General features: G+C 47.0%; 2 protein-coding genes across 2 annotated transcripts; both read right to left on the bottom strand.

The window, feature by feature from the left end:
* Window positions 1-270: 270 nt before the first annotated feature.
* LOC309798059 (sphingosine-1-phosphate transporter MFSD2B-like) lies at window positions 271-17,711 on the bottom strand. The gene is made up of 14 exons (XM_082646384.1): window positions 12,623-17,711; window positions 8,487-8,612; window positions 7,195-7,319; window positions 6,534-6,657; window positions 6,140-6,218; window positions 5,920-6,050; window positions 3,975-4,065; window positions 3,506-3,627; window positions 2,993-3,076; window positions 2,602-2,682; window positions 2,283-2,392; window positions 1,779-1,922; window positions 1,220-1,390; window positions 271-407 (listed from the first exon to the last, which is right to left on the bottom strand). The coding sequence occupies exons 1-14, from the start codon at window positions 12,908-12,910 to the stop codon at window positions 383-385; spliced, it is 1,701 nt and encodes a 566-aa protein (XP_082502510.1). The 5' UTR covers window positions 12,911-17,711; the 3' UTR covers window positions 271-382.
* A 517-nt stretch (window positions 17,712-18,228) lies between these two features.
* On the bottom strand, window positions 18,229-25,225 carry LOC309798062 (UBX domain-containing protein 2A-like; the record flags this gene model as incomplete). Its single annotated transcript, XM_082646386.1, has 3 exons — window positions 18,229-19,617; window positions 23,753-23,911; window positions 25,088-25,225. Coding segments are annotated over 3 exons (490 nt in total), but the record flags the coding sequence as incomplete, so codon positions are not given.
* Window positions 25,226-25,541: the final 316 nt, after the last annotated feature.

Below are 25,541 nucleotides of genomic sequence, written 5' to 3'. Positions count from 1 at the left end.
GTCAGGTAGCTTTGCCATCCAAGCAGGTTGGTGGGCCTGGTGCTCCCACAGGAAGTCTGCAGACCAGGCTGGTAGGGGCTTCCTTTTTCCAGGAATAGTTGCTACTGGTATGCTTTCCAGGTCACAGGTTGCCTGGAGCTGGGTAGTCAGGGGCACAGGCCTATCTGAGATGTCCTGCAGTCAACAGGCAAGACATGACAGGTGGGGGTCCTGGAGCCCAGGCCACTCCCTTCAGGAGAGTCACCGAAGACGCCATATCCCAGGGGAAAAGACAGGTCGTGTGTAAACTGGGAAGCAGGGGTGCCGAAGGGCTGAGAAGAAAGGGGGACTTGGAGTCCAGAAGACGCTGCTCCTGCCGCTCCAGCTCACACGAGTCTCAAGTTCAAGCGAGGCTGTAGCTGGTCCTCCTGTCGGAAAGGGAAGAAGCCAAAGGGAAGGAGGACGTGGGTGGGGCCCCGTGGAAGTGTCAGTGGCTGCTCCTTGTCTCTCTAGCAGCTCCTCCCCTTCTCAACCCCGTGAATGAAGCTAAAACCCTGTTCTCCCGAGTCCCACCAAGCAGTTCCCCATCCACCTGTTATTCCCCGAGTGTAGCGCATGAGCTCAGTAAGATGGGCTGGAGTCCCAGGCCGTCCACAGCAAGCAGTGAGGGACCCATGACAAAGCCACTTCCTGCCTATCGTGCGTGGTCCTCTGTATCTACATGGACTCGTGTTTGTAAACGCATGAGCGTCGGCAAAAACGTGGACAAGGCTCGTGAACGTCTGCTGGACCAGACGTGTTGATACTGCAGCGCCTGCTTGGCCTCAGGCTCTGGGCTGAGCTCTTGGGACGCAAACATGAAGAAAACAGACCCAGCTTTCAAGGTCCCCCCAGTCCACTGCGAAAGCCAGACAGTGAGCAGATCACCCTCGGGCAGTGGGATGGGGGGTGGTGGTTCGCAGGGGGAAGAACAAGGTCAGAGAGAGCTGCTCGGTGCAGCCTGCGGCGGGGAGAGCGGGAGACGGCTCCCAGGCTGGAGGGTGGTGCCATCCACCGGGCCCGAGGCACAGCAGGAGCAGCGATTGGGGAAGAAGATAAATTCGGTTTGGGGCCCATTTAGACTGACTGCCATGCTTGTGGGACATCAGGTGGAGGTGACCAAATGAGAGCCGTGCACATCTGCATGCCTCCCGGGCGTTGGCAGCCCTCCTGTGTATACCCGTGTGCGAGAGGTGCCTACCTCCCAAGGGAGCGGGAGCTGTTCCGACGTGGCACCTTTGGAGTGGGGCCGACCAGGAAGATGCACAGACCGATGAGGATCATGCAGGTGGGCATGGCACCGATGAGGACTTCGAGGGTCACCACTACCTGTTCCGCCTGCTTGCAGGCTCCTGGCTCATACCCCGCAAAGCTGGGGAAACACCATCCCATGCATCCAGCTCAGAGCCTGGCTTCCTGACGGAGGGGTCCCAAATGCCCAACCACCACGCTATCCTGAAACTTGGATAGTTTCCTGGCCACATCAGCCCAACTATGGGGGACGGAGTGTGAGGGAACAAACAGACCAGGGAGGAGTTCAGAGAAAGCTGAGAATGTGGGAAGCAGAGGCTTCAGAAGGGGTACAGCCACCAAGAAGGGCCCCTCCCAGTCATGTGCACAGAGAAAGCTAGGGTGGAGGTTCCCACACACCCTCCGGACCCACGGGTGACCCCTGGCTGGCTAAGGTGGGGAACTCTGCCCTCTGCTTCCCACGCCGCTAGTCTTTTGTGCCTCTGGTACAGCCCAGCTCTGTGACTCACTCCAGGCTGAGAGTGGAGAGGCCCAGGGCGCCTGCACCTGAAAGCTTGGTGAAGAAGACATAGGATGAATAGAAGATGGTCTCCAGCCCTGGGCCGTGCTGGTGCTGCAGCTGGAATTCATCCACCACATCTGGAAGCATGGACCTGGGGGAGGGGGCTGCAGAATTATCCCTTTTATCCTCCCCACAGCCACCAGCCCAGGAGCTCTCTGGGGACAGAGAGTGAGTCAGATTCACCCCTGGGTCCCCGCTGCCCAGGACCGGCCCACAGAGTCAGGCAATATTTCCCCAACACACAGCTGTCCACCATTCCTGCCGCCTGGCGCTCTTTCGGGAGGGCTCCACAGATGGCGCTGGCAGCCTCCATCTCCCGCAAGGCGGGGAGGGCCCCTCCCCAGCGCAGCCTGTGCACAAGGCCTGGGACAGCAGGTTGATGTGAAGGAGGAGGGATACCCAGTAGGAAGGACGTGAGGCTCCCACTCCCATTTCCCTTCACCCAGCCTACCAGGGTAGCAGCAAGGACACGGCAATGCTCACGCCAGATACAAAGGTCACGACGTATGCCACGGGTGCTGTGGGCACAGCAGCCAGCAGGATTGCAAATGGCACCATCCCCTAGGGAGACAGACACACTAGCTGCTCCCTCCACCTGCATCACCCCCCCTCAACGGCTCTTTGATGCACCCACTCACCGCTCTACTGATGACCCCCTGCGCCTGGTCCCCTGCTAGGCACTGAGCACTGCCGGTCCCCAGGAGGCTCAGGCTCCCAGGTCACTGCCCCCCCCCCATATCCCTCCAGGCCTTGCTTCCTGCCTCACTCACAAAGATCCCGAAGGCCGACATCCTCTTCCCAAATCGCTGCAGAACCCACTCCCACATCGGGGTGCTCAGCACTGCCGAGACCTGTGAGCGGACAGAATCATCACAGCCCAGGACACGCCCCCTGCGCCTGTGCCTGTGCCAGGCCCTCAAAGCCCTGACATTTAGGAGGGACGCTCGACGTTGACCTTGCACCCTGGCTGGAAACAGTGGCTGTGAACTTTATGACCCTGGCCCCAATTCCACCCTCGGCTGAAATGCAGGTGACCAAGACCACAGCAGAGTCCAGAACACTGACCACCGGAAGTCCGGCCACGTGTGTCACGGCAAGGGTCACACATCCCCAACTCAGGCCCCCGAGCGCCCTTGCCTCTACCGCCCCAGGTCCCCTCACCAGGATGGTTATCACCAGGCTCTGCACATGGTCATGTAGCCGGGAGGCGTGTGCACAGAACAGGACCAGGTAGCCCTGCTCCACCTGAGGAGGTCGCCAGGAAGTGGGCGTGTATGGGAAATGGCAGAAACGTGGAAGTCAAGGGCAAGGCTAGGGTCTCAAGTCTGGCCTCCCCTTTGGGACCTCAAGCGTCCGGTTCCTACCGCCATCACGCAGTCCCCTCCCCAACGAAGGACGCTTATCCCTGACACAGGTATAAATGCCATTCCTAGTCCCCCTCCCCGGCACAGCTGAGAACCACCCGAGACAGCGTCAGCTTCCTGGTGTCTGGGCCCTGACCCTCCCCAGCCCCACAAGCTCTAGGCAGGTTTCTCTTCTCCCAGCACCAGCCTCGCCAGGCGCTTGCCAGCCACTGGTTTCTCTCTGGTGCCGTGGGGACGAGAGACACCTGAACCTACGCAGGGCCAGTATGGCCAGAGCCAAGCCAGTGGGGATCAGCCTGGCCAGAGGTACCTGAACGGCTGCCGAGATGAACAGGAAGGAGATGACCAGCTTCAGGTAGGGCGGGTGCCGGACTGTGAGCCGCAGCCCAGCCAGGAAGCTCAGGCCCTGGCCGGAGGCTCGGGCAGAGGCATCTGCAACACAGGAAGGGGACATCTTGGCTTGGTGGAGTTCAAAACCCAAACCCACGGGCTTCCCTGGTGGCGCAGTGGTTGAGAGTCCGCCTGCCGATGCAGGGGACACGGGTTCGTGCCCCGATCCGGGAGGATCCCACATGCCGCGGAGCGGCTGGGCCCGTGAGCCATGGCTGCTGAGCCTGCGCGTCCGGAGCCTGTGCTCCGCAACGGGAGAGGCCACAGCAGTGAGAGGCCCGCGTACCGGAAAAAAAAACAAAAACAAAAACAAAAAACCCAAACCCACGCCCAAGAGGAGCCCGGCCGCAGCTTCCTCTTCCCACACCCTGCCTGCACCCCGCACCTACCCGGTCGCTCCTTCACCCCCAGGCAGAGCAAACTACTGCACACGGGGTACGTCACAGCAACCACAGTGGCTGCAATGGAGTAGAGACGAGTCTGTGGGACAGGACAGGACCTCAGTGGGGGTGATGTCTCCAACCCACGGAGGTGGGGATACCCAGGAGCCGGGCAGGAGTACCTCCCAGTGGGAGCAGAGGGACCCTCAGCCCAAGCCCAAGGATGCGGGGTGCCCCTCCTCCCAACCAGCCCAGCAGGAGAGGGAGATCTAAGGGCCCAGAGTGGTCCTTCTGCTGACCCTCTGCCTCCTGCAGGCATCCATGCCACCGTGGGTCTAAGCCCCCTTCGCCTCTCTCTCTCTCTTTTTTTTAAGCAAACGTTCATTGGGGCTGATTTCTGCGTGCTAGACCCTGTGGTTACGGTGATGAATAAGTGATCCTGTGCATCCACAGTAAGGGGCTTGGAGTGGGTGGGGAGACAGATCCAGGAGCAGACAGTGTGATGCATGATGACGCAGATAAATGTCAAAACCAGAACGGTGCTACCTAGCATGCAGAGGAAGACACATATGTAATAAAATACATTCAAGGCATGCATGGGAGTAACAGCCACCCAATTCAGCACAGGGGTTGCCTTTGGTGGGGGAGGAAAGAGGGAGATGGGCAGGGCTTCACCAGTGTGGAACCAGCACAGTTGCACAGGGTCCCACATTCAGAAGGCACTGCACTTGGGAGTTAATGCTCTGCTGTCTTGAAATTCGTGATGATTTTATCTATGAATTTGTGTTTCGTAAGTGAAGTCGATGGAACAACAGAGCTGGAACTACCAAGAGGCACCTGAATGCTTCTCGCCTTGGCTCACACGAGGCTCCGCCTCCCGGGAGGGGTTCTCAGCCTCCTGCTCCCTACTTCTTGGCATCCCAGGCCCTGCCCAGCTCCTGCTCTCCAACCCAAGGCCACTGCCACCCTCTGTTCCACCCTCACCCAGACAGTGACCCAGTAGCTTTGGGGAGGGCACTTGTAGAGGCCTCAGTGGGGCCTAGGCATGGAAGAGGGGAGGGTGAATCTGCAGGTCGCAATCCCTCTGATCCCAGGCTCATAGCACCATGATGGGGTTTGAGGGCAGCTGGGCAGAGTCTCTCCCCGACCCTGACTCAGGCAATCCCTAGACTGGGGCCGTGGGCCACGGGAAGGGGAGACTGACTTCCCCGCTCTCTCTGGGGCTCTACAGCTCCACTTTGCACTGTGCTCAGGCACATTCTGTAGCTGGGCTACAGGTGGGTCTGGGGATGGGGGGTACACAAGGACTTCATTGTAATGTTTTCTTACGGGTGGTGAACCATGGGTGTTGGTGGTATTATTCTCATACCATTAATTCCCAAATGTCGGTGGAGGTGAGTGATGTCATTTGCTTAAGGAGAAAGGGCTGGGGGGTGGATAGAAGATGAACTTGATGGATAAATAGAGGCATGTCCCCTAATTGCTGAAAAGGGACTTGCTTTGAGGAGACACGAAGAGGTACTAGCCCTTTCACACCGGGGGTGGGGTTGGCGTTGGCAGTCACCCGTTCAGGGATGGGTAGGACTGGTCATAGGTCAGGTTTTGCCCAGGGCTCTGCCAGGAAACCAAACCGTTCTGCTGTCTCTCTCCCCTGTCCCTGCCTGTGGCCCTTCCCCACCGCATCCCTTCTCTGGGGTCCGCCTCCTCCCCTCCAGATGGCCTGCTGATCTGTTGTCTGACTCCATGTTTAGAAGGCACCCAGCAGAAGCAGAGTTAGCAGGGAGGACGGAGGGCCTGGGCTCAGCTACAGGAGCAGGGAAGGAACGAGAGGGCATAGTGTGCAGAGCTGAGCCCCCAAACCACCATGAAGAGACCTGGGGGAGAAACGGCCCTGGAAGAAACAAGTGACCCCGAAGCGGGGGTCCCAGTGGGTCTGGGTAGCCTGGGCACTCACCGCGTTGGGGGAGATGGACATTTGTCCTGGGAGCGCAGTCTGCTTGCACCTGTGGGACCCGTGGGCACCAGACACGATGAGTCCATGGACAGTGGCTCCCATCAGCGTCCCTACCATCTCCAAGGTCATCCCTGGGACACAGCGTGGAGCAAGGTGACAGCTCGTGGGGCCAGGGGCAGAGCCATCCCACCCCACGCACCCCACGCCTGCCTGCACTCACGGTACACGGTGGCCGAGTCCCGCTCCCTGGGGCTGGGGGTCAAGAGCATGGTCAGTGCCGTGTAGGGCACCTGGAAGAACTGAGGCACCGGGCAGAGTTTAGGATGGCGCCTGCCACCAGACTGCCAACCCAGGCCAGCAGCTTCCTGAGGCCAGGCCTGCGCCAGGCTGGCACGTCCCTACTGATCCCCTCAACCAGGAGTTAGGGGCTGAGGGACAGGAGGGGCACCCAGCCTGGAGCCCACGAGAAAAGCTAATGGTCTTTGGCCAACTGGTAAGCGGGTGGGCAGCAGGGACCTGGACCCCTATCCCCAGCACACACACACTTCAGAGGGGCCTCCAGCCAGCACTGGGGTTCCAGGAGTCCAGGCCGAGGAAGGGGGCCACCTGCTTACCGTGGCCAGGGCCTGGAACAGGCAGTAGAGGGCTGTGTACCAGAGGCCGCGCAGGCTGGTGAAGGGGGGCAGGAACCACAGGAAGAAGGAGGCCAAGGCAATGAACGGCGTGCAGCCCAGCACCCTGTGGAAGCACAGCCCAGGTGGAGCGCCCCGTGGCGTCAGGACAGAGGATGCAAAGGGTGGGCCTGGAGCAACCTCACCCCTCTGGGTTCAAGCTCTCGGCCCCTGGAGAAGCCCTGGGCTGGGGCTCTCAGGGTAGGTGGGAGCCATGGAGGGCGCGAGGTGGCCGAGGGTGAGGAGGTAGCCAGGAGTAGGGGCTGGGGCACTTAGTGGCTGGGTGGTGCCATTCCCTGTTCCCGGGGCCACAGGCAAGTCACATCTTCTCTGTGAGACCTTCCAAGACACCCAGCTCAGCCTGGCTGCACTCCTAGACCCCCAGGGCCAGGCCTGCGACTCTTGGAGGGTTTGTCCAGCTCCGTGCCACCAGGTGAGGGAGAGGTCTATGAACACCTGCATGACTCAGTCAGACCCAATCCACTCCTGTCACCTACTGTTCAGACTTGTCCTCTAACCATCCACTAAGCAGCAGATGTGACAAACACAGTGACCTCAAGCCAGGGGTGGGTGCCAGGATCCTGAGGACCATGGGGCTGCTCACCAGGGCATGAGTCGTCCAGACCCTGTCCTCCTGCTTCTGTTGATGAAGAACCCAGCCAAAGGGTCGGCAGCTGCCCCAGACACCTTCCCTCCAAACAGGACAAGTGACACCTGGGCAGCAGGGATCTGAAAGGGACAAGGGAGGGGATAGCCAAGGCCCGGCAGAGTCAGAGAGGGTGTCTAGGCCTGCCCGCCCATCAGGAGGAAGATCTGGGAAACTGACAGGGGCCAGAGCCACAGTGCAAAGGTTTTTTGGTCTCTTCCCCAAGACGGGAATCCAGAGAGCTCCGAGGGCATATGTGTACCAGTAGAGAAGGGGGAGGGAGTGATAGCTGTTCCCTAGCACATTCCTGTTATACTTATGCCTGGTCACTTTCAGAGAAGACTTGAGAGATCCTCCCCTGAAGGGCTCAGTGCAAGAAGCGTGCACTGAAGCTGACAGTCAAAGGCAGACCTTGTGTTTCACAGTGAAAACATTTTACTGATTTTTCTGATTACATAAATGATACACTCATTATAAACACATTCAAACAGTACAGAAAAATACTGAGCAAAGCTCATCTGAAATCCCACCATGCTGAGACAACTGCCAGGAGTGTTTTGATCATCCTGTCCTGCGTTTCCTTATGTGCATCTGCAATTTATAATTTTACACAAATGGGATCGTATCAGCGTCATTTTAAAAAATCACAGAAAGATAAATAAATCATGGATACCTTATTAATAAGTCCTTTTTTGTTTACCCTCTATCCTCCACCATTCCCTCCTATAGCCAACATTAACACTCTGGCGGATATCCTTCCGGAATTTACTTTCCCCATGCTCATCCTTTAATCATGTACAGACATATATACATCCATATACCCATGCACCCACATATATGGGGCATGTTTTTGTTTTGCTAAAATAGGATCATTTTATATACCCTTCTCTAAAACTAACTTTTCTCACTTGACAGTGCATCATGGAAATCCTTCTGAGTCAACTGGTATAGATCTAACTCATTCTTTTGAGTGACTACACAGTAGCCCATTATGTGGATAAAGCCCAACTTATTTTCCAACTACTTCTATATTTTGGGGCATTCATGTTGCTTCCCACTTTTCCACTACAAACAGCCTGCAGTAAACATCCTTGAGGAGGTTGCCCTCAATAGCATTTGTTTTTTTCTCAGGCTCGGGTCAGAAGTACCATCTACCAAGCATGATGGGGGTGGAAGTAAAGGTGGGGTGAAAGGACCAGACACCAAGGCAGACGGAAGCAGGGGGCCCCGAGGCTGCTGCCCACACTCACCTGTGCCACATCGAGCAGGAAAAGTTGCAGGTAAAAGGCTATGGCGCTGGAGGCCACCTGGTTGGGGACCCCTCCAATGCCGTAGCACACCTTCGTACAGAATGAGAGGCGACCAGCTCCGCTGTCCTGGGGGAGACACAGGAGCTAAGCCCCCACAGACACCCAACAGCTCCCTCCAGCCCCCTGACTTCCAAAAGCATCCTGAGGTCCCTATGTCTTGAAGGCTTTTCCAGCAACCTCTCAGTCCTAATTTGTCCCAAATCATCTTAAAAGGAAGTGAGACAGAAAAAGGAAAAAAAAAAAAAATCCTAAACCATGACCTCTAAGCATTTCCAGGGGGAAGTTCTTCCTTATATTTCCCCACAGTGCTTCCTGCTGCAGTCTGTTTTATTCTCCAAGTCAGCAAGCCAGAGTGAACTGGGGGTCGGGAGGCCCCTAACTTTGCCACCAGCTTCCTGTGTGGACTTTGAATAAATCACTTTATCTCTCTAAGCCTCATCTGTCAAATGGATATTCCTGCCAACTTCAAGGGATTTTTTTTTTACATCTTTATTGGAGTATAATTGCTTTACAATGGTGTGTTAGTTTCTGCTTTATAACAAAGTGAATCAGCTATACATATACATATATCCCCATATCTCTTCCCTCTTGCGTCTCCCTCCCTCCCACCCTCCCTATCCCACCCCTCTAGGTGGTCACAAAGCACCGAGCTGATCTCCCTGTGCTATGTGGCTGCTTCCCACTAGCTATCTACTTTACGTTTGGTAGTGTATATATCCATGCCACTCTCTCACTTTGTCACAGCTTACCCTTCCCGCCCCCCCCCCATATCCTCAAGTCCATTCTCTAGTAGGTCTGCGTCTTTATTCCTTTCTTACCCCTAGGTTCTTCATGACATTTTTTTTTTTTTGCGTTACGCGGGCCTCTCACTGCTGTGGCCTCTCCCGTTGCGGAGCACAGGCTCCGGACGCGCAGGCTCAGCGGCCATGGCTCACGGGCCCAGCCGCTCCGCGGCATGTGGGATCTTCCCAGACCGGGGCACGAACCTGTGTCCCCTGCATCGGCAGGCGGACTCTCAACCACTGCGCCACCAGGGAAGCCCTTCATGACATTTTTTTCCCTTAGATTCCATATATATGTGTTAGCATATGGTATTTGTCTTTCTCTTTCTGACTTACTTCACTCTGTATGACAGACTCTAGGTCCATCCACCTCACTACAAGTAACTCAATTTCGTTTCTTTTTATGGCTGAGTAATATTCCATTGTATATATGTGCCGGATGTTTTGATGAGCAAATGAGGCAATGGCTCCGGGAGCTGATTGTTAAATATTCGGGACTTTTGCAAGCCAGTGATTACTGGCAGCCTGAAATTGGCCATGGTGAGAGTATTTACACCACAGAAATCAGTAAACAGCAAAAATCAGAGTTTCTTTTCTGGAGAGACTGTTTACCAACCCACCACTAAAATGAAGTAACGCTTATGACCCCAAATAATATGTGTGTGTATCCCTATATATATATCCCTAAGCTACCCAGTGAACTCCAGACTCAAACTAAACTGTCTACTCACAGCCCCACATGGTTGCCAAACAGGCATTTCAGCTTAGCATGGTCAAAACACAGCTCCTGGGCCTCCCTGGTGGTGCAGTGGTTGAGAGTCCGCCTGCCGATGCAGGGGATACAGGTTCGTGCCCCGGTCCAGGAGGATCCCATATGCCGCGGAGCGGCTGGGCCCGTGAGCCGTGGCCGCTGAGCCTGCGCGTCCGGAGCCTGTGCTCTGCAACGGGAGAGGCCACAGCAGTGAGAGGCCCGCGTACCGCCAAAAAAAAAAAAAAAAAAACCACAGCTCCTGATTTCCATCCCATTGTCTTAACCTCTTAACCCTGTCGTCCCGTCCCCATGGCATTAAATAGCCCCAGTGTCCACTCAGCAGCTCAGACCACAAACCTAGAAGTCATCCCTGATTCCTCTTTCCCAATTCCCCTAATCTATCAGTGACAGCCTCCTAAGTGGCTTCTCTGCTTCTACTCTCGTTCCCTACTATCCACTCTCCATCCAGCAGCCCAACTGATCTTTTCATAACATAAATCAGATTGTGTCTCATCTCTGCTTAAAACCCTCTAACAGCTTGCCATTACAGTCTGAATAAAACTCCAAGTCCTTCCCATATTGCCTACAGGAGGCCACCCAATCAGCCCCCACTCCCTTTCCCACCTCACTTCAGATAGCTCTCCTCTACCATGGTAGCCTCCTCCTTCTTGTTACTCAAAATGACCTTTTCTGTTGCTGCCTCAGGGCCTTTGCACTTCCTGTCCCTTCTGTCTGGAAGGCTCTTCCTCCAGGTCTTTGCAAGAGCTGACTCCTTGCCATTCAGGCTGAAGCCTAAATGTCGTCTCTTTAGAGAGGCCTTCCCTGACCACCCAAATCTCTCTCTCAGTTGTACTAACTACAGGATATATTCTTATTCATTTTCTGCCTCTCCCCACCAGCATATACACTCTCTGAGAGCATGAGCTATATAACTTTGATTCACCACCATGTCCCCAGTACCTAGAACAATGCTGGGCATATAGACAATATATATATTTGTTAAAAGAATAAATGCCATGAAGACACTGTGGCAAGTGCTATTTCTTCCAAAGACGCTGGGAATCCTTCTCTTTCATCTTTTGCCCGGGGATGGGAGGGGAAGTGGCGAGGCCCGTGGTTTCACCCATTTTTGTATCTTGCCAGACACCCCAAAGGAAAGGAAGGTCTTCCCAGATAAGGGTTTATCCAGTCCTCTGCACTCTGCCTACCCACACATGAGGCAGGATGTGGGCTTCTTTTCTGATATTTTTGTGAACACTATTTCAACTTCCAGAAAGCTTAACAACAGGCAGAATCCAACATGATAACTCTCCCCCCACCCTGCCCCCTCCATAATGGGACCCTGGTTTCCCACTAAACATACCTATCAAGTTTCTGATACATAGAAGGCACTTGAAACAGACATTCCAGCTGAAACTAGGTATATGATACAATCTTGGAATCTTGAGGAAGACAGTTTTACCTACTTAAATCATAAGCCCTTCACAGTCAACTGAGATCAAGTTTGAGATTTAGACAAATTCGACACATTTGAATGCAAACTCTGTCTGCCATTTCTAGCTGTGTGACCAGGACAAGGTACTCAGTGTGCCGAGCTTCATTTCCTCACATTTGAAATGGGGATAATACACCTCATAGAGTTGGTATGAGAATGAAATGCTAGCATTTCATGGACCATGTTTCCCCTCTAGCCATTCATCTCACCCTGAATTTCTAAATTTCCCTGGGAAGTGAGAGTCCCCAGAGGGCCTCTTAATCTTGCTTGCTTTCTTGGAGGCCACAATCTTTTGCTCCGAGGTGCCGGGAGAGGAAGCACTGAGTCAGCATAGGGAATTGAAGCCACAGACAGAATGAACGCGTTGAGCACAGGGCGGGCAGTGGATTTTTGCACTCGGCGGGAAAGTTGAGACGTCCTAACTCCTCTCCAACACAGCCACCCTGAATGACATGCACCCCAGCCCCATCCAGGGGATGGGGGGAGGGGGGATGCGAGGGGCTGAGGGCGCCCCTAGGTTCCCGCCTGCCCGCCACCCTCACTTGGGAGCCCGGTTGCCAGGAAGGACATCTCTAGAGGCAGTCTCCTCAAGGAGAGCCCGGCGCCTGGAGGAAGCCGGGTTTGAGAGGGTCGCTGTGGCTGCCCGCAGCACCTGCCCGGAGACTGGGGAAGGGAGGCAGCCTCCTCACGCACCACTCAGCGTCCTGCCTGCCCAGGGTGCAGGGGGCCTGGGGAAGACCTGGAGTGCGGTGGACAAGAGCCCTAGACTGGCCCTGGCCTCACTAGGTGGAGGAATCAGCAGCTTACTTCGCTTGCCTAGGACTCGGTTTCCCATCCTGTTCCCTTTGGGGCTCCCGAACACCCTCAAGCCTCTCGGCTCTCAACTGTCAAACCCTACCAGGGGCAGTTCAACAACCTGGAGGCTTGCCGGGGCTGGCTGAAGGCCTACGCCCAGACGCCCGGAAGGTCCCGGGGCCCGTCCGGCCCAGCGCCCGCTCTGCGCCCGGCTCAGCCTCCAAGCCCCTCGCGCCCCTCGCTTTGCGCTCACCGAACCGGGCTCCAAGGTGTGCGCTTCCGGCGGGGGTGGCGGCGTGTCGACTGGCGGGGCCGGGATCCCTTCGGGGGACACTGCCATGGCGCACGGCTGCACGCTCTCGGTGTTATCGCCCGGCCGGCCGCCCCCGCGGGGAGGGCGGCTCCCGGGCCGAGAGGGCGCGGCGCGAAGAGGGGCGGGGCGGCGGGCGCGCCCCGGGCCGGGGGCAACGCGCGGGAAAACGGGGAAGCCGCGAAGTGCGCGGGTTCGGTTTCCCAAAGTGAAAAACGCCAGAGCCCACATTTGCCGGGGGAAAGGCTGGCCAAGTCACTCGGGACCGTTTTCCTTGGGGTAGGTCTCCGAGGGAGGGAGTGAGAGCCAGCGGCCGTTCGCGCTAAACTCGCCTGCTAAATCCTCGTGAAAGCCGACAAACAAATTCATTAGAAAAACGAAGCAATAGAATTGACCTGCTCAGACTAAGATTGTGGCTGAGGAGGCTTACAACACTCTTTAAAAAATTGATACAGGATGCCCGAAATACACATTCTCCAACCTCATACAGACAATGGGTATGGCCATGTAACTAAGTCCCGGCCAGTGAATAAAAGCTGAGTGGTGTAGGCAATTTCCCAGAAAGGTCCTTAAAAGAAAGGGAAGGGGTCACATCACATACAAAATTAACTGAAAACCCATCACAGACCTACGTGTAAAGGCTAAGACTATAGAACTCTTAGCAGAAAGCAGGAGCATATCTTCATAATCTTGGGTTAGACAAATGTTTCTTAGACAGGACGCCACAAGCATAAGTTGGACTACATCTAAATGAAAACCTTTGTGTTGTAACCTATGCAACCAGTGAAAAGACAACCCACAGAATGCGAGGAATGTTTGCAAATCGTAAGGATTTGTTCCGGAATATATAAAGAACTCAAAACTAAACAGTAAGAAGATAGCCCAATTAAAAATTCGGTGAAGGATCCGAATAGATATTTCTCCAAGATAGACAAATGGGCAATAAGCACAGGAAAAGATACTCATGTCATTAGGGAAATGCAAAACTACAAGATACCACTCCACTAGGAGGGCTATAATTATATAAAAAGACAGTAACAAGCGCTGGGGAGAATGTGGAAAATCATACATTGCTAGTGGGCATGTAAACTGTGCCGGTGCTTTGGAGAAGTTTGGCAGTTCTTCAAAAGTTAAGTATGAAATTATACGACCCAGCATTTATTCCACTCCTGAGGAGGCAACAGAGATGAAAACATGATCACGCAACAACCTGAACACAAATGTTCATAGCAGCACTATTTTTAATAGCTAAAAAGTGGAAACAACCCAAATGTCCATCAGCTAATGGCTATTTAGGTTAGGAATATTCATACAATGGACTATTATTCAGCAATAAAAACGACATGGATGAACCTTAAAAACATTATGTTGTGAAAAAAGCCAGTCACAAAAGACCACATATTGTTGATTCCATTTACATGAAAATGTCCAAATAAATAAACCTATAGGAAGAATGTAGACTTGTGGCTGTCTAGAACTGAGGGTGGAGAAAGACTATTAATGGGGTTTCTTTTAGAGATAAAAATGTTCTAAAATCAGATTGTGATGGCTGCACAATCCTGTGAATATACTAAAAAAACACTGAGTTGTACACTTTAAATGGGTGAATTGTAAGGTATGTGAATTACATCTCAATAGCTTTTTTAAAAAAGGGAATGGATATGCTTCTACTGGATGAAATGATGAAATGCAAATGTGATGGCTGGTGCCAACAGGCTATCTGAAGACCTTAAGTTAACTGGTGCTGAGATCCGCAGATTAACAATACTGGAGTCATGACTTTTGATCTAGCAGCTCTGAACTGCTTCCCTCCGGACTTCTGCATGGGAAATAAAATAAAATGTATTCTGTAAGCCATTATTTTGGATTTCCTATTACAGCTAAATCTAACCCGAAAGTATACACTACCCGGTATAAAGCAAGTCATCCCATTTTCTATGCCTCAATTCCTTAATCTAGAAAACGGGTACCTTCAGTTTCCTTGATTGCAGCCCTAGCAAACAGTGCAAAGATAACTAGGTAATGCATGTGTTAAATATTTAATTTCTTGGAAACTAAACAAACTCAAGGTGAGTTTCTTTGGATAATTTATGTTTGAGCACAACACTTTATATGCAATTTCTGCAGGTTTGGAAACACTTCACTTACAATACTTATACTGTGTTGCATGTACTACCACAATTTTACTTTTGAAGGGAAGTGGGCAACAGAAAAAAAACAAAAAACACCTCCCTCTCTTTTTTGCACAGAAATGTAACTAAAAGGCAGTTTTTCCCCTAACAGTTACTGTTCTGCTTAAAGTGATAGTATATTCCTAATGCAATTTTTAAAGACAAATAGACTTCAATAAATAAAACAGGCCGACAATAATCAAGAAGCCTGCCTTTGGAAACAAAACTAAAGACTGATACACTTAAAAACATCTGAAAGGATGCACACCAATACGTTATTAGTGGTTATCTCTGAAGGGTGGAATAACAGGTGAGCTAAAGATCATTTTAGCATAACTGTATAATTTTCTCCAATGAATATGAATTATCTGTGCAAAAAACATACATTTAAATCAAGTGACAAAGAGCCAAATATTAGTCTACTGAATAAGCCACTTCTATTTGAAGATTCAGTGTGATGAGCAATGTTTAAATTAAATGGTTTGTACTAAGAGCAAAGGGGTAAATCTTACTAAGGAGTCTTCATGCTAGTTCAACTAAGGACACAAAGGATGGTGTAAGAAGTAAACACAACCATTGAGTTAGTATTAAAAATATCACATTTTAACACTTCTGAGTACTAAATGAAAGTAACATTGGTTAAAGTACCTGGCAAACAGAAAGCACCTAATAAATGTTTGTTGATTCTCAAACTGAATGACTTTGCCAAATAAAAATGACAAATGCATCCCTATGTAACTATTTCATAACAAACAAATGTAAATTGTCTCACTGATCCTTTTAATGAACAGTAAGTATTTCATCTTTAAGACAACAGTTCTTTAACCATTAGCAAGATTGCTTTCAAAATACTTCAAGGCACTGAAATAGATGCATACATAATTTCAACACAATTAAGTATAATGAAAAGTATTCTGAATGACAGAAGTATATAAAATAAATAAGATCATCTTTATAACCTGGATAATGCATAGTAATTTAACCAATAAATTAGAATCTGTAAAATTAGATATGTACTTCTGCATATCACCCCCAACAATGGTTTTACACTGATTGATGCCACTTTTGAAACTACTTAGGTCAAACTGTATTCCACATCTAAGATGCTGGCTTTATTTTCAAGTTTGCCTTCCCTTGCTAAATTCGGTTTGTTTTCTAAAGTCAACATGTTTTGGGTATTCTACATATTTAACTAACAACTTTAGAATTTTAAACTTTAATGTAAAAAGCTTTATCAGATGGTTCTCACTTTAGAAAACCTTTAAGTATATCATCCACATTAATCAGAGTTTTCACAGTTACAAAAATGAGGGTTCTTGCTGATGGCAGGTCTTTCTCTACAGAACTTCTCACTGGGGTGTATTCTGCATGTACACACAAGAAAATCTCTAATGTGTCTTTTGGTTATTACTATAAACTGGAAAATCCACAAAGGAGGTCTTTTTATATGTACAAGAAAAATATTTCCAACAAGAAGCCCCTTTATAGAAATATATGGAGAATCAAAAATTGACTTATATTTATGCAAATGAAAATTATAAAATGCTTCATGATAGGCCTATATGAAACATTTTCTTAGATTCTTGAAAATATATTAACAATGACTTACGTTATATCTGATTTTACCATCCTCTCATTTTTTTAAGAATGCCATTATTTTTGTTTTACTAAAGAGACGACTCTACCACAGCCGTAAACGTTACAGACAATAAATATTTTCTATTATATATCTGTTCATTTCTGAGGGTATATGACAAAAGGAAAAGGCTCTCCTTTGTTCTCCCTCTCTTCTTGATAAAAAGACCTCTACCACCTAGAAGGCTGCGAGCTAGAAAAGGAAGCATTCTTAAAATGAACTTCAAACATAAGGTATACCTTATAAATCAGGTCATCTAGTTATGTGTTTATTTCCCTTTTGTTGTCCCTGAGCCTTTAATAAAAAACTCATTTAAATGTTGCAGCCTTGGGCCTCCCTGGTGGCGCAGTGGTTGAGAGTCCGCCTGCCAATGCAGGGGATACGGGTTCGTGCCCCGGTCCGGGAGGATCCCATATGCCGCGGAGCGGCTGGGCCCGTAAGCCATGGCCGCTGAGCCTGCGCATCCGGAGCCTGTGCTCCGCAACGGGAGAGGCCACAACAGTGAGAGGCCCGCAGACCGCCAAAAAAAAAAAAAAAATGTTGCAGCCTTGTCTCAGCTGTGCTTACAGAAGATAAAGCACAGGTTTATCTCATGATTAGTTCAGAATTAAAGGGTGGGAGGACAGTCTAAGAACAAACTGGTGGATTACAATAAAATTTAAAGGTCTAACAGTCCGATTTCAGTTGAGTCTTGCACTGTCCATGATGCAGCACACAGGTTTTATTTTATTAGGGTGGAAGCTTAGTGCAGGATTTCCTGAAGACTGGTTCTCCTACTACATACCTAAGAATTACTTGGGATTAAAAATGTAGACATCTGGAACCCATCCCAAATACAATGAACCGTTAAAATGTGTGTGGTAGGTGGCAGGTAATAGACATTCTGAAAAGCTTCCCAAGTGATTCTTACACATTAAGGCCTGAGAATCACTGCAAATCACTGCTTTTATAAGATTAGCTCTTGCAAGGGTCCTGCAAGGTCAAAACTATTTTCATAATTATACTAAGATGTTATTTGCTTTTTTTCACTTTCTCATGAATGTACAGTAGCATTTACTATAGGCTACATGATGTGTGATACTGCAACAGACATACAGAAGCAGATGAGATTCCATCTGTCTTCTTTAAATCAGACAGTAAAGATATTTCCAAAAAATGAAATACAATGCCACGTTTCTCACTAAATCTTTTTAAATTTTGGAAAAGAGACACTGTTCATAAAAATGTTCTTTATAGTAACATGTTATTTTTAATGAATATTTTATAAGTTTTTATTTTAAATATAATATTAGTATTTATAACCCACATAAGCAACAGGTCTTGAGACCAAAAAGTTTGAGAACTGCTCTTTCCAGCAGACATCCAGCACCCTATGAACATTACTGCTGTTAGGCATGGCCACTTAGTGCCTTGGCACATTCAATGTATATTTCACTTTAAATATGATTCAATAGATCGTCTGCAAAAAGCTTCTTAAACTTATTGTCAGGCAAGGGGATTTAATCTGACAGGGAAATACTGAGTGTAGCCAGTTTTAGTTAAAAATCTAGCATGTTTGGGCTTCCCTGGTGGCGCAGTGGTTGAGAGTCCGCCTGCCGATGCAGGGGACACAGGTTCGTGCCCCGGTCCGGGAAGATCCCACATGCCGCAGAGCGGCTGGGCCCGTGAGCCATGGCCGCTGAGCCAGCACGTCCGGAGCCTGTGCTCCGTGGAGGGAGAGGGCACAGCAGTGAGAGGCCCGCGTACCGCAAAAAAAAAAAAAAAAACTAGCATGTTTTCCTTAGTGACATCAGAATGTAATAACTACTCCTGTAATATATAAATGAGCTGTGTGGTGTATGAAGTAGAAAACCATACTTTACACGGCGCATTTAAAAATGTTAATTAGTAACATGACAACACTAGCATTAGGTTCTACGTGAGGCAAACAAACGGTCCACTCCGCACGTTAACGAAGAACAAACCCCTCATTTTTTTTTTTTTTTTTTTTTTTTGCGGTACGCGGGCCTCTCACTGTTGTGGCCTCTCCCGTTGCGGAGCACAGGCTCCGGATGCGCAGACTCAGCGGCCATGGCTCACGGGCCCAGCCGCTCCGCGGCATGTGGGATCTTCCCGGACCGGGGCACGAACCCGTGTCCCCTGCATCGGCAGGCGGACTCTCAACCACTGCGCCACCACGGAAGCCCCCAAATCCCTAATTTTTGAAAGAAAATAAAGTAGGGGATAAACTGCGGTTCCTAGAGAAAAAAGAATTCTTTTAAATTTATACGTCTCGAAAATGTTGAAATGTATGTCAGCAGATTGATACTGGCTTATACTAAGCTACACAGTTTTATTCTTAAATGAAAATACATCCCAGATACTGTTGCCAAGTTAATATTTGAGTGTATCTTACCATGAGATAATGCTAATTGGGAACACTTCTGAGGTTGAGGCATAGCTGTGGTGAAAGCAGTTCCTTCCAGCCTTTTGATTGTATCTCAGATATAAAAAAATTGCATTGATGTTTTTAACCTGCCATGTATAATTTTTTAATGTATTGCTATTTAAAAAAGTCTGAGACAGCTAACATTTAAACAAATCACTGCTGTTTGGGAATGATGTTTGAATGAAAGATGCTATGAACGTATTTGCTAATTTATGCCGTATTAAGATTTTAAATGATATAGTTATTTAATATATCTTACGTTAAATAACTGGTATTTGAAAATAAGTCTATTTTTCTTTCTGAGTAGCCTTCTGGGAAAAGTTCACTGAATATAGTTTCCAGTCATAGTTTATTTTCCTAACTTGTACTTATTTTAAAATCTTCTCATCAGGAGGGAGTTAAATAGTGCAAAGCCCAGCAAATCTGACTTCCCCCTCATTTTGGTGTGCATGTCCACTTATGACCATCATTTTTCTGGAAACTTTCCACTCAGTGTATCAAAAATCAATGTTATGAAAGTTCTTTAAAAGGTTCAGCGGTTTTTTTGAGTCTTTGAATGATTACAGCATTCTGTAAATTGGCTTCTTCCAGTGTGAGTGTTTCATCTAGTAATTTGAGGAAAGGAAGAGCTGTTGCCAGGGAAAAGGGAGGACTTCTTTGAGATCCTTGGTATTTTTCGATGAAGTCTTTGATGTGGCTTACCCTGCAAAATAGCACAAACTATTAATATAATTTTATGAAGACCCGAATTAGTTAATTTAAGGTAATAACTTGTGATGATACCTGGCTATGTTAATACAGAATAATCAAATTATGATGATGTAAGTACTCACTTGGGCTACCTTTTAAAGGTTCACCCCTGATAATAGTCAGGAATTACTATTCCTTATCTTAGATGTGACAAGGGTATTATAGTTACATTTTGAGTCTCTATTTTTTAGAAACACACTCTGAAATATCTACCTATGAAACTATATGAAGTCTGGGATTTGCTTAACATAGTTCAGTGGGAACTGAGTGATGATGGATCATTATATCCTCTCTTTGCTTTTGCATATGCCTGCAAGTTTCTATAACAGAAAAATCTATATATCTTGCTCTGAATGGATCAGAAATGGTCCAACCAGTAATCCTACACAGACACAGGCTGTATCTCTTCAATAACACGTCAGGCTGTGCTTCAAATCTAGTTAAGAAAATTCTTAACCCAGTGCCCGTAGACTTTCAGTTAGTATAATGAACACTATAGTGTAATATAATCACTGCAGTCTTTTTTTTTTTAATAACAGTGATTTTAAAATATTTATTTATTTATTTTTGGCTGCATTTGATCTTCGTCGCTGCACGCGGGCTTTCTTTAGCTGCGGCAAGCGGGGGCTACTCTTCGTTGCATTGCACGTGCTTCTCATTGCGGTGGCTTGTCTTTGTTACAGAGCATGGGCTCTAGGTGTGTGGGCTTCAGTAGTTGTGGCACATGGGCTCAGTAGTTGTGGCTCGCAGGCTCTAGAGTGCAGGCTCAGTAGTTGTGGTGCACGGGCTTCGTTGCTCTGCGGCATGTGGGATCTTCCCAGACCAGGTCTCGAACCCGTGTCCCCTGCATTGGCAGGCGGATTCTTAACCACGGCGCCACCAGGGAAGTCCTCCCAATCACTGCAATCTTGAAGGTAGCTCAAAGTTATGTTCATGTAAGTATATGCGTGTGTATTTAGAAAGGGAAAGTACGTATACAGTTCATCGAAATTAAGAGGCCACTGGGAGTTCCCTGGTGGCCTAGTGGTTAGGATTCCGGGCTTTCACTGCCATGGCCTGGGTTCAATCCCTGGTCGGGGAGCTGCGATCCTGCAAGCCAGGCGGCACGGCCAAAAAAACCCCCCTGAGATGCCACTGATTCTAAGACTTGTCATTTTATATACTACTAAAATTGTAAAAAATCCAGATTATGACAAAATAGTTTCTTAAACACTAAGAATTTTTATATTTATTGAAAGAGCACTTTTAACTAATTTTCACACAAACATTCATCAAATCACTTTCCTCCGTAATAAGATTAGAATAAAATGGTGAAGTCATTCCTAACAGTTGAACGTTATTCAGACTCAGATCCTTCAAATCACTTCTGATTCAGTCATTGATGTACATGTTTTTCCATATAATACTCCTTTCTGTATCATCGGGTGTGTTGATGATACAGCAGTACTTTGAAAAGTTCTCCACTACTGTCTCTGGGATGATCTTTCATCGAGCTGACGCTTGTTTTGCATGCTTTGAGGCAGATGCCAAGGCAAAGTCAATTGTGTCATGACTGCCATATGGCCAACAAGAAATTATAAGGATGCATCCCCATTTCAGAGATGCTAAAATGTGAAAAAATGTGCAAACAAGAATTAATGAAATATGACATCATCAAAGACAGAATTTTCCCATTCAATCAAATTCACCAGTTGCCACCCTGTTAATCTGTGCAGGTTACCAAAAAAATCAAGAAAATGGTCACTTGTATTTATTGGGGTACCAACAATTGGATAACGAAAGGCTGAAGCTTATGGCAAAGAATATAAATTTAAAAAACCCAATAAAGATTAAAGGAACTGTGCAGTAAAAATTAAAAATGTGTACTGTGATCTCTACAATACTACTACAAGAATAAAGAAATGCCAATCTAAAAAGCTATGAGAGGATAAAAAATAATACTCATTAAGCTCAAAAAGAGGCAAGAAAGGAGGAGTGAAGAATAAAAAGACATGGGGTAAAGAGAAAACAAAAAGCAAGATGGTAGCCTTAAACCTAACTAGTTCAGGATATTATACAACATTACAAAAACTGGACTAAACAGTCCAATTAAAATACAAAGCTTGCTTAATTATCACTTAATAAATACCGTTGGCCAGTCAAAGGTTTTTAAATGCTTCAAGTCATTCAGGGAAAAAAAATGGTAGGTAACTAATTGTTATTGAAAATGCCAGAAGTATTTTTCTAGACAAAGAAGTTGGGATTAAAATATTTTATTTCCCTAAAAAGAAACAAACCTGAGTTGTAGAGAACAAACTTGTGGTTACCAATGGGGGAAGGGTAGGGTGAGACGAACTGGGAGAGTGGGATTGACATATATACACTACTATGTATAAAATAGATAATAATGAGAACCTACTGGCATACAGGCCAGATATGAGAGGGAGTTGTGGTGGCCCAGATCAGGGAATCCGAGTCCAGGTTGGGTGAAGAGGACATCTGTACAGGAAAGCGGCCCATCTTCCTGGTGTCAGACAGAGTCTGACCAGCAGGAGGAGGGCGCCCATGTAGAGGAAGGCAGGTGGGGACGGTTGCAGTATGAGCAGGGTTAGGAGTGTGTCCACACAGAAGAGGTGTTCAGTGCAGAGTGTCAGAAGCCAAGATGGGTTAGGAATATAGGAGAGGTGGTACACAGCAGGCTGTCTCAAGCAGAATAAAAAGAGCATTCATACAGAGGAGGGGCCAACTGCAGTGTGTCAGAACCAGAAAGAGGTGGAAAGTGACCACTCATGGGGGAAGATAGGCAGCACTGACTGCCAGAGCCCAGGAAGGCAAACAGGGCATTGGCATGATGTGATGTGTCAAGAGACCCAGCAGGAAGAGGGAGGCTTCCAGGCTGGGGAGGAGGCAGCAGTAGAAGAAGGAGACTGGTTACATGTAGGAGAACTGATCAATAAATAAATATATTGGGGGCTTTCCTGGTGGCGCAGAGGTTAAGACTCTGTGCTCCCAACGAAGGGGGCCCAGGTTCAATTCCTGGTCAGGGAACTAGGTCACACATGCATACCACAACTAAGAGTTCACATGCCACAACTAAGGAGCCCTCAAGCCGCAACTAAGGAGCCCACCTGCTGCAACTAAGATCCAGCGCAACCAATAAATAAATAAACATTTTAAAAAATAATAATAAATATATTGAGAATAACTGGAGCCAGGTTTCTCACTGAAGGAAGTTAAACTGAAGAAAGTGAAGAAGTTAATTACAAATATGGAAAGGGGAAAACTAGAATAAACCCTGTGGTGGTGGATTGAAATTAGAGCTATCTATGTGAACTCATGGTTTTCGCTACGCAAAGATATAGAAATACATTTGTCAATGTGTGTTAGTTTGTGTATATATATGCATATGTGTATGTATGTAGAGACACCTGTAGCTCTTTCCACGCAGAGGGCCTGGAATGGTGGCAATAAGTATACCTAGTAACCAGATCCTCAATACCCTTGGCCACTAAAAAGAACCAGGGCTTCTTAGAAAACGTACAGAATGAACCTGAAAAAATATTTTGTGCCAATAAACAAGAAAATGCTCAGAGAATGATGGGAAGATGTAAAAAGTTTAAAGGAGGTCCCAGGGACTTGGAAACCTATATACAATATGTTCCTACTTTAATTAAAATGAAAAAACATTTTAAGACGAGATAAAAGACTGGAAAAATCCATCAAACTAGTAGTAGTGATTATCTCTGGGTGACGGAATTTAACTTGATTTCAATTTCTTTCAGTACTTTCCTGCATTATCATTCCTTTTCTACAATTAACAGAAAAATACACACATAATGCTAATGATCAACTTAAAAACATACTAAAAATAATTCTTTCAAAATTATGTATCTAGGTAAACAGGAAAACTAATGAAATGATAATCCATAAAACAGACTGAAAATACTTCATTAATGTCCAAGAATTTCCATTGTCATGAAACATTATGCTTAGAGAACTATTTATTAAGATCCTTAGTTCTTAAAAATAGCTGTTGACTGACCCGAAAAGAAGAAATACAATTAAAACTTAGGGAACAAATCAGACAAATAATGAAATGGAAGACTCACCTATGAGAAATGTTAAATTTCTGGACAATCCTTTTCCCATTGGCTAACCAGATCTGTATATTAGTGATGGGTTCCAGACTGTTTAGTGGGACAGTAGACAACTTATTTTTATTCTCAACTTCAATAGTCCTCGCTTTAGAAACAATTTTTGGTGTAGCACTAAGAAAATCCAGACAACAAGTCAGATGCATGTTTTTCATTAAGCAGAACTTTATCATTAAACAATTACTATAAAAACTTTACAGTGAGTATAGCTTTTCGGAAGATTTTGGCTAGTCACAGCTGTTCCCTAACAGAAAAAGATATTAGTATCAGTTATATCCATCATACATGATGATCATAGGAATCTAATAAAATTATGCACATCTAAGTAATTTGTAAGCTTGTGGACTGTTATGTAAGTATACCTGAAGAGTGTACTTATGTATTTGAATCGTGCCTTACAGAACAATTTTATAGTGCTGACAGATCCGTGGACTTTACCTTTACCTACTCCCCAGGTTAAAATTTCTAAAAGAAATTGTAAGTTCTCTGTAGAGAACAGTCCTTGGGTTATAAAGGAAATGAAAGGAAACAAAGTATTCCCTCATCACTCTGAAAGTCACATTGGGATATTTTTCCATGTGTGGATGAATATGCATTTATATACCTTACCAATCTTCATAATTAATATATGAGAATTCATAAAAATGAAAGCAATCCTATATTTAACCTCTTTGCATATTCTTCCATAGGCATAATTAGATAAGATGAATACTGCAAAGTTTGAAAATATTGGGCTGGTCAAAAAGTTCGTTCGGGTTTTTTGGAAGAGCGTATGAAAAACCCGAACGAACTTCTTGGCCAACCCAATAATTAAAGGCTCTGATACTGATACTAACTTTATCAGGCATTATTTCACTTTTATTACCTCAAAATTCAGATGCTGATCAGAGGACACAATGCTGAAGGCATTGGTAACTATAATACAGAACCTTATATCCAAAAGCTAGCCTATGTACTCTGTGACATTAATGGCAAAGCTCAAGTGGTGGGTGCAAGGGAGAAAAAATGATTTATCCACCCAATTTTGCCCAACGTCCTCACTAAGCCAGGCACTTTTGATCGGACAAAACCAAAAAAGCCACCATGACTTTTTAGTATAGTGCCAGCATATGTTAATTTACACTAAGGTGAATATGACTTAGAAGTTCTCATAAAAGTTAACATGAAAAATCTCATTTCCAATGGGAGAAATGATAACTCTATATGTGTGGTCTACATAGTAAAATAATGACAAGCTGAATATTAGTCAAACCTCTGCTTATGGAAATTACAGATCATGAGCCTACTCACCTTCCCAGTCTGTGACCCTGTCCTGAGAAGGGCTGGAACACAGGCTTCGTTGACATACATACTTCATTTTTCTTATCTTCAACTTTAACATCGACCTCCTCTTTATCAAAAACTCCCTGTAATTCTAAAGGTAATTCCCTTGGAAAGTAAAGAAAGAAAGTGATAAGGCCCCTAATATGTTTTTTCTTTCTCTGAAAAACATACTGTGCATGTAAAAAGAATAGAAAAATATACAGAAATAAGAGGCATATATATTCTATACAATAAAAACTAAATGTATTTAAAATAATACAGTTAGAGAAAAATCAAGCTCTTATTTCATTCTTTAAAATGAAAATATAGCTACAGGCTGGTTCTAGAAAAACAAGACATAAAAAAATGTAAACACATGTAGACTTAAGAAAGAAAATGACAGCCCCCTACCCCCAAAGTGACAGTCCTTATAATTCCACTC

Source organism: Mesoplodon mirus, assembly GCF_964341445.2.
Source record: "Mesoplodon mirus genome assembly, contig: HAP1_SCAFFOLD_1512, whole genome shotgun sequence".
In the NCBI taxonomy this organism is placed as follows: Eukaryota; Metazoa; Chordata; class Mammalia; order Artiodactyla; family Ziphiidae; genus Mesoplodon; species Mesoplodon mirus.
The sequence above is the reverse complement of the archived record's forward strand: the minus strand, read 5'-3'. Positions and strand labels throughout refer to the sequence as shown.

What these genes read in the sequence shown, in the direction of transcription:
- LOC309798059 (XM_082646384.1), bottom strand. Translation starts at nt 12,910, where the DNA reads ATGTGGGCTCTGGCGTTTTTCACTTTGGGAAACCGAACCCGCGCACTT. An exon ending in ACACCTTGGAGCCCGGTTCG is followed by an intron (nt 8,613 to 12,622) that starts GTGAGCGCAAAG and finishes TGTCTCCCCCAG; the next exon opens with GACAGCGGAGCTGGTCGCCT. An exon ending in GCCTGGTGATAACCATCCTG is followed by an intron (nt 2,683 to 2,992) that starts GTGAGGGGACCT and finishes GTCCGCTCACAG; the next exon opens with GTCTCGGCAGTGCTGAGCAC.